At 32.0% G+C, this 8,978-nt stretch overlaps 2 protein-coding genes across 2 annotated transcripts; both read right to left on the reverse strand.

Annotated features, from left to right (window-relative positions):
• Positions 1-695: 695 nt before the first annotated feature.
• LOC100806089 (UDP-glycosyltransferase 83A1) lies at positions 696-3,367 on the reverse strand. The gene is made up of 2 exons (XM_003552515.5): positions 2,783-3,367; positions 696-1,885 (listed from the first exon to the last, which is right to left on the reverse strand). Exons 1-2 carry the CDS (start codon positions 3,267-3,269, stop codon positions 1,038-1,040), a joined length of 1,335 nt encoding a protein of 444 aa, XP_003552563.1. The 5' UTR covers positions 3,270-3,367; the 3' UTR covers positions 696-1,037.
• A 2,271-nt stretch (positions 3,368-5,638) lies between these two features.
• LOC100800400 (UDP-glycosyltransferase 83A1) lies at positions 5,639-7,664 on the reverse strand. The gene is made up of 2 exons (XM_003551708.4): positions 6,830-7,664; positions 5,639-6,686 (listed from the first exon to the last, which is right to left on the reverse strand). The coding sequence occupies exons 1-2, from the start codon at positions 7,323-7,325 to the stop codon at positions 5,836-5,838; spliced, it is 1,347 nt and encodes a 448-aa protein (XP_003551756.1). The 5' UTR covers positions 7,326-7,664; the 3' UTR covers positions 5,639-5,835.
• Positions 7,665-8,978: the final 1,314 nt, after the last annotated feature.

Raw genomic sequence — 8,978 nt, forward strand, 5'->3', positions numbered from 1 at the left:
AAAATATATATTATAAAAATAGAAACCACACATAAAACATTTACATAAATAATAAATAATCAGAAAAAGAAGATTTTATTTTGAGATGTTAAAAATAAATATATTTTTATTTGCAAAAAATATATAATTTCTCCTAGAAAATTTTAAAATAAAAAACCTATAATGAATTAATGATAATGAAAATACAAGATACTTTTAGTTTTTTTAAGATTAATTCCAAATTTTAAAAAAATAATAAAAAATTATACCCTTACAAAGTCAAATCATATCAATCTAATATCCATCAACCCAATTATAATTAAAGGAATCAATGGTAAGGTTTATTTCAAATAAAAAAATTGATGGCATCCGAAAATATTAAAATTAAGAATTTAATTTATAATATTTTTATACAAAAATCTAAAAAAAATTACGTTATCGTTATTAAATTTCTACGTTAGTTTAAAGGCTTGTATAACTTAAACTCACCCTCCTCATTTTATCCTTTTTACTCTATTCAGATCCCCCCCTCGCACTCACAGCAACAAACTGACAACATGAGGAATTAGAGGATGAGGGGAAAATGGAAAAGAAGCTTGAAAGCTGGAAATTTGAAACGAGTAAAACTCAGAAGGTATAATTATAATTAAAAACACCAAAAATGAGTATGATATTCCTCTTATTTATATACAATGAATATTTGAGCACTAATAATATTAATTAGTTATCAATTGCTGTCCAAAAAAAAATAGTTATCAATTTAAGTAACAAATCCACATAATTCAACAGCATATCTCCACCCCTTAAGCTGGTAGCTATGCTATATGACTACAACCAACCAACTTGGAAATAAAATAGGCAAAGCAAAGCAGAAACTAAATTTGTCATTGGACTTAACTTCTATTCTTTTGAAATTGGAAAAGATTCTTTTGAGTATCTTTGGACCCAACAGGGAGATGCAATCTGCTGTTTAGCTATAGTAAACGAATTTCAGACATAAAAATTGAGAAAAATTAAAGAGAGACAACTTCCAATCCAAACTATAGCAGGAGGTAGTACTACTTTGCCCAGTTAATAAACTTTTCTAGATTCTTTGAAGATTGATCACCATTAACTGAGTTATTCACAGTCAATTCCTTCAGTTTCAACGATCTAGCTTTGATGTCTTCATTCCCAAGCAATTGGTCCACCTTCTTCCTTATCTCTCCCTTCAGTATTAATCCATTTCCATCCTTGTCTAATTTCAATCCAACCTTCCACACGTCACAAATATACGACCTATTAACAAATTGGTCAGAGAAAAATGGCCAACACAAGAAAGGTATGCCACTGCATACACCTTCTATAGTTGAATTCCAACCACAGTGACTAATGAAGCAAGCTATGGCAGGGTGGTTCAATATCTTCCTCTGAGGCACCCAATTGACAATTTTACCTTTACTTCCATGGAATTCATCAGGGTATGCACTATTTACCTTGTTATTATTGTCGGAACGTACAACCCAAAGAAAAGGCATGTTAAGGAGATCAAGTCCTAGAGCTAGTTCTTTGAATTGGTTAGGTTCAACTATTGCTAAACTACCAAAAGAAACATACACAACAGATTGAGGTGGCTGCTGATCCAACCAATCTAGGCAAGTTATGTCCTCTTCCCAGAATGAATTTTTGTTGGTGTCACTTTCCATCAATGGGCCAATTGGGAGGAACCTTGGAGATATGGCAAGTGCTCCAGGCTCAAGATCACAAGTGGTGTTGCAAAGCCACCATTCTCCTAACTCCAAGATTTTCATCTCTTTAACTATTTGAGGGAAGAAAACCTTACGTAGGCCACCCCATGGAAGGTCTGCAGGGTCCATCATAGGCATATTTAGGGAAAGCTGGAATTCTTGTTTCTTGGTTGCTACTCCTGCAATTACAATGGCTAAAGTTAATAAGAAGTTCTTTCATTTTTATGCCTTTAGCAAATTAACTGAGAAAGAGAGATCCATCATTATGCATTTTGGCTTTCTAAATCAAAATAACAGCATTGACATCTTAATATTTTTTCAATGAAAATGTATGAACCCCCATGTTGAGGTGATGCCAGGCCCCCTAGTTTTGAAAGCAATCAGAATGGACTCTAGTAGTTCTAACCCCAACTTTGCAAACATGGTTTTTTAGAATTTAAAAATCCTAACTCAATTTATAAAACTAGGTCTTATGTTGAAGGTTATATTTTATATATATACACTATTTTGACTATAACATTAGTTAACATGAAATTTCCAACACACTTCCTTTTCACCTTTTCTCGCTGAAGACTGAACATCTCAAATACAGAGTGTGCAAAACCGGACAGCACAATCAAATAATGACCTAATGTCCAATAACGGGGGAATTTATCACTGGTCAGTATGAAATCTCTAATATATTTCATGCAGTGTCCCATATGAATAACATGACACGATTATTATTCAAAAGTACTAGTATGGTTTACTGCAAATCAAAATCAATTTGCAGTATCCAGAATGAGTTACCACAGTAACAAGGCTTGTTTGGGTGATATATTAATTAGACGGTTCAAAATCAATTGTGAGGATTGGAAGAATTAATTTTGACAGAAACAAACACTCATGTGCACACACAGCATAACTTTGTCGTGGTAAGGTGAGCACTTTCAATACCTTCCAAAAATGTGAAACAAAATTTTTAAAGTACTATTTCATTAACTTTGGGAAAATAGACACCTTGATGAAATTTGTATGTGACTACCAGTAAAAAAAAAGAATTAACTGTAACAAGATTGAGTGAATATCATTCTTACCTTCTGAGTCTATAATTCCATCATCAATCAGCCTTGGAATGCAATAGCATGCAGCCAAGGAAGTTGCAGATGCAGTCCAAAGAAGAGCTCCTTCAATTCCAAGTTTGTGTCCAATTTCCAAGGCCCAACCCATATTCATAGTAGCAACTATGCAAGTTATGCTATTCTCAGCATCCAAAGCATTGATATCTTCTATGAGCTTTGGAAGCAAAGAAGGCATGTTGCTTTGGATAGACAAAATAACTTTCTCATGGTCACTTCTATCATCTTCAGGTTCCAAGCCATCTGGGAGTGTCACAAACTTGATTCCTGATTCCTTAAGGTTGTCTAGTCCAGCACCAGCGTTGTTTGCTCTTTTGTGGCTGAACTCTGTGTTCAGAAATGTGATTTTGCAGCCATGCTTGGTTAGAGCCTCAGACAATTGCATAAGGGGATTCACATGACCCAGAACTGGATATGGTATAACGAGAAAGTGAGGGATACCCATGTGGTTGAAAATTGGTTTGCTAAGAAAGAAATCTGAGGAGGTTGAAATATATGATCCAAGAGTTTGAGATGGATTTTATGGTGGGACTAGTTTTGGATGAGACCTTTTTATATGCGTATTTTAAATTTGGTTTATCAAGATTAAAGTAATACTATATAAATCGTCCTAACAGTTTTGATTAATTAATTGCATGAATACTAAAAGGATTAGGTGTAATAACGAGGTTCAAATTCTATTAAAGTGTCTTATCAAATATGTACTTTAAAATAATGTCCACATTTAACATTTCAGAGGTGTCAACATTTAACAGGACTAGGCGTTGAATTTCTGCTTCCAATCCAAGGAGACTTTTATTAATTTGGATTACTTTCTTTCTATCGAGGTCACATGTTGTAATAATGTTGTAAGGTACTTCTGAATTGAAATGACTAAGTGAGTCAGTGCCGTGCCGCCAGGGACAAGTCAAAAATATTTATCTATTTTATTTTTTACATGGTAGGTAGTAGTTTATTTCGTATAAGATAAAATACTTTTATATAGGCTTTCTTCTTCTTTTTTTTTAATTCATATTGCGTAAGTGCATACGCATTCAAGTAAATAGCAACATATATAGTTCAGCAAATCAACGAAGAAGGCTATTCAAGAAAATTCAACTACAAGCTACGATGGAGGAAAAATCCTGATTTAAAGTTTAAACCGTAGATATATATGGCTTACATGTTAATAAATCACAAAAACATGTAGTGGAAAGTGAAATGAGAGAAATATAAAAACAGAGCAAGCATTTACCTTCTTAAAAATTGTGGGACGAATAATTCTGAAAGAATTTATGTGGGGTTCTCCCTCCCTCTCTAGTATTAGGGAAATTAGTAAGATGTTTAAATGACAATGATCTATAGGTATGATTTAATTAAATATCAAGTAATTTGAAATCCTTTCTTCTTTATTTATGAGAATGTTGAAACAAATTATAAAAAAGATTAAAATGATATAATTTATGCCTAACTTTATTATTACTTGCTAGAAGGTTATAAATATCTCTTTTTCTAGTGAAAAGATAATAAATGTTCATTTGATCTCTCATCACCCTCGTGTTATGATGCAAACAATGTTTGCTGATATAAAATATATGATAAAATTTGAAGTTCATCCTTTACGTGATATTTCCTAATTATCATTTTCTATTATTATTTATTGTGTATTGTGTGAGTTTGAATGAGAAAATAATTATTGGCTTAAATGTAATAGGGTCAAACATTTTTGGGAACCACATTTTGTGAGAAAGATTTGCGGTATTATTTAATTTAACTATTTTTTTTACACAACAATTTTTATATTTGCATTATACTAATTTTGTTTCACTTTTCTTTCTTGTATCACTTATCACATCTTTTACTTTTTCTTTCCTATAGTATGAATGCATGCACTCCTTGGGCATCAAAAGAAACATTTACTAGCTAGTACTGAAGTAATATATAGTAGTTTCTCTAATTTGGAAATCATGGGCTGAAGACACTAATTTGGAAATCATGAGCTGAGGGAGTATTTGTTACAAAATCTGATGATTCATCTCAGGGGTGTAAGGGTGTAAGTGATTTGCCGTTGAATCCAGATTTGTCTATTTTTTTATCTAATTTAATTAAATTTAATTAAGTTAGATTGAATTGAGTTTACCTTTTTCTTGCCAACTCAATCCATTTCAATTCAATTTTGATTGGATTGATGATCGGATCTAACCATTAAAAAATTATTTCCTTAAATCTTGGAAAAAAATTTAAGAAATTATGAAGCTCAACAAATAATAAAATATTTTATTTGACAAAAAATGATAAATACATTATTCATATGATGAACAATAATCACTCATAAAATTTTGAAAATCATAAAAAAGTAACATTAGGTTAGATTGGATTGGGTTAGGTTTGATCATATCCAAAACTCCACACCCGTCATCCAATCCAATTATAATCGATTTAGTTAAATTAAAACCAATTCAATTTAATTCATAAAAATCTAATTGAATTGGGATTAAAATCAAGTGGATTCTTGAATTTGGTTCGACGCACTTGCACCCTTAATTCACCTAGAGACTTGACATACAAAGTTTGGCCAAACTTTGAATACCAGTTCTTGCTCCTGTGACTTTACTCCATTTATTTTCACAATGCACATTTATTTTTAAACCTTGCGTTCGTTGACATAATAGTGAGGTTTTAAACAAGTTTCTTAAAGTCAATACTGGGTACAAGTTTTTGTAAGAAAAACCATGCCCTTTGCCTTACTCTGTTTTGACTAGTGTCAGCTGAATGAAACCAAAAGAAATTATTGATAACTCTACAATTATGTAACGCAACCAGATAGGCTAGTAATAGTGAATAAAGGGACACATGATTCATTGAATGAACTTCATAATACAAATGGGATGTATACGACAGCTCCTAACATTTTTCATAGATTAAGTTGTCTACTGCATAAACATGTGTACGAAATACATTGCAAAGATTCAAATAATAATAATAATAATAAAAACAACTTCTTCCAATCCAAACTATTGCCAAAAGTATCATTACTTTGCCCAGTTGATAAACTTCTCTAGATTTTTTGTAGACTGACCAAATTTGCCTATGTTGTTCATAGTCGATTCCTTCAATTTCAATGATCTTGCTTTTATGTCTTCATCAAGAAGCAGTTTCTCCACCTTCTTCCTTATCTCTCCCTTAGAAATGATCCCATTTTCATCCTTGTCTAATCCAAGTCCAATCTTCCACACATCACAAACATATGACTTGTTAACATGTTGATCCTTGGCAAATGGCCAGCACAAGAAAGGTATGCCACCAGACACACCTTCCACAGTAGAATTCCAACCACAGTGGCTCATGAAGCAAGCCAATGCAGGGTGGTTCAATATCTTCTTTTGTGGCGCCCAACCCACAATTTTGCCTCTACTTCCATGGAATTCATGTGGGTATTCATTAATACTTACCTTGTTGTCATTACTTGGACGTACAACCCAAATAAAAGGCTTGTCAAGAAGATCAAGTCCAAGAGCCAATTCATTAAATTGGTTGGGGTCCATCACTGCCATACTTCCAAAAGAAACATACACAACAGATTGAGGTAGTTGCTGATCTAACCACTCCAGACAAGTTGTGTCTTCTTCCCAGAATGAACTTTTGTTGCTCTCACTCCCCATCAGTGGACCAATTGGTAGGAGCCTTGGTGATATGAAAAACGCTGCAGGCTCAAGGTTACAAGTAGAGTTGCAAAGCCACCATTCTCCTAGCCTCATAGTTTGCATCTCTTGCACAAGATGGTCAAAGTGCAACTTATCATGGCCACGCCATGGAAAGTTCTCTGTGTCCATCATAGGCATATTTGGGGAGAGTTGAATCTCTTGTCTTCTGATGGGAACCCCTTCAATGCCAAAAAAGAAATTAAAAACAATGAAACCTCCCATTAGTAGTTAGTATACAAATACAATTATTAATTTCTCAAAAAATTTGACATAAAAAGTACTATAATGCGTAACAAGAATATGTAAATATTATTATTATTACCATATGAATCTATAACCCCATCATGAATTAGCTTTGGGATGAAATCACACATGGCCAATGAAGTTGCTGATGCCGGCCATAGAAGAGCCCCTTTGATTCCCAAATTGTGGCCAACTTTCAAAGCCCAAGTCATGCTCAATGTGACAACCAAACAAGTGATCTTATTGTTGACATCTAAAGCATTGACATCATGTATGAGCTTGGGAAGCATAGAAGGCATGTTGGTTTTGATTGAGAGAACAACTTTCTTCTGGTCACTTCTATCATCTTCAGGGCTTAAGCCATCAGGGAGTGTCACAAACTTTATCCCTGATGTCTTGAGGTTGTCTAGGCCAGAACCAGAACCAGTGTTGTTGTTCAACCTTTTGTGGCTGAACTCTGTGTTCAGAAAAGTGATATTGCAACCATGTTTGACTAGAATCTGAGACAAGTGGATAAGGGGATTCACATGGCCAAGAACTGGATATGGTATAAGAAGAAAGTGAGGGATGGTCATTGTGGTGGCTGAAAAAACTGACTCTTGGAAAATGAGTTCTTTGGAGATTGAAAGATATAGTTAGTGTGAGTGATTGTTGCTTGGGCAAGTGTTTATTCAGTTGCCATAAAAGATGCATTTACTTTTTTGGTACAAGACTTCATGAGTACTAGGTTCATCTACATCCACGCCATTGCAGGTACAAACATATCGAACTAAGCTTGTCTCGTTTTCAGAGAACACCAACAAAAGCCAAAACATGATAAAACGTTTACTCTAACAAGGTAATCATGTTTTAGTCTAATTTTCTTAAAGTGTGACTCACTGTGTGAGTCTACTTAGGGCGGATCCAAGAATACATCAAAGTTAAGATCGATAATTTTTTTACATAGTTATTTAAATATCAAATTCTAATAAATCATTATTGAATAAATAATAAATTTAATAAAGAATTTATTATTAATTTAATGTGCAAAACTAAAAATAAGGTCTATTAGTGGAAGAAAAATAAGTAAATATTAAGTCAAAAACATATTTTTTAAAGTAAAATTATAAATATATATTTTACAAGCTAACAGTATTTTTTTACAAGCATTTATTCGATTTTTTTTATTTGCTCTATATCAGAAATTAATTCCTCACAGCATATACATATTTTAATATAAATTTTTTTAGTAAAATTATTTTAAATACATATATTATTTAATTTTAAAAAATAAGATATGCGTTAATAGTGTAAATAATTTTTTGTATTATATATGCATATATATAAACTGTAATGCCATTAAGAATTGAGTCTAATAGATGGGAATAACCTTTCATTATATAATGGATCAAAGTTCACATTCTTGTTTAAAAGTATTCGAATTCACATTTAATTATAGCGTCTCGAATGAATTGTATTTGAAGAAGAATATACACGTTTTATAACAAAAAATGTTTTCTTAATATTGATATAATATATAAAAATTTGAATTAATAGTGTATTTACAAATGACATAAATAATTTTTACACTCATTCAATTAAAAACTATCATATATAATTTGTCTGTCGACTTTTAGAGGATCCTAAGCATTATATTAAATGTCTTATTAATGATATAAATAATTTTTACACTCAATCAATTAAAAACTATCATATATAATTTGGCTGTTGACTTTTAGAGGATCCTAAGCATTATATTAAATGTTTTATTAATGATAATTTTTAATTAGTTGTTGATAATATTGGGTTTCTTTTTTTTTTTTTTTTGTACTGCAGTTATTGATAATATAAAGCAAAAGGACGTTACGACAAAAAGCTCGTTCCCCATGAATAGTTCTTCGTGGACAAATCAATGCTCTGTAGTACTGTTGGCTTAGATTAATTTTACTACGGATTTACCTACGGTCACAAAATTGACTGCTGAAAATCTTTACAGTACTTCATCTTTTTCATACATTAAAAATTTACTTTATTTCTTATATATATATTATTAGTATAATCAATTATGCATATATACCAACCGATCGAGCCCTTGCTTCATTTCCAAACAATATGGCATACGAAAATCTATTTATTATATAGAGATTAAATGTGAACACTTCTTAGTTCTTAACTCGTGTGGTTGTATTATTATGAAACACCAGCCTCTTCGGCTATACTCAATTCTATTCTATTAAGATCTTGGTTAA

This window comes from Glycine max, chromosome 18, assembly GCF_000004515.6.
Source record: "Glycine max cultivar Williams 82 chromosome 18, Glycine_max_v4.0, whole genome shotgun sequence".
NCBI classification, from domain to species: Eukaryota; Viridiplantae; Streptophyta; class Magnoliopsida; order Fabales; family Fabaceae; genus Glycine; species Glycine max.

What these genes read in the sequence shown, in the direction of transcription:
- LOC100806089 (XM_003552515.5), bottom strand. Translation starts at nt 3,269, where the DNA reads ATGGGTATCCCTCACTTTCTCGTTATACCATATCCAGTTCTGGGTCAT. An exon ending in TGGAATTATAGACTCAGAAG is followed by an intron (nt 1,886 to 2,782) that starts GTAAGAATGATA and finishes TTGTAATTGCAG; the next exon opens with GAGTAGCAACCAAGAAACAA.
- LOC100800400 (XM_003551708.4), bottom strand. Translation starts at nt 7,325, where the DNA reads ATGACCATCCCTCACTTTCTTCTTATACCATATCCAGTTCTTGGCCAT. An exon ending in TGGGGTTATAGATTCATATG is followed by an intron (nt 6,687 to 6,829) that starts GTAATAATAATA and finishes TTGGCATTGAAG; the next exon opens with GGGTTCCCATCAGAAGACAA.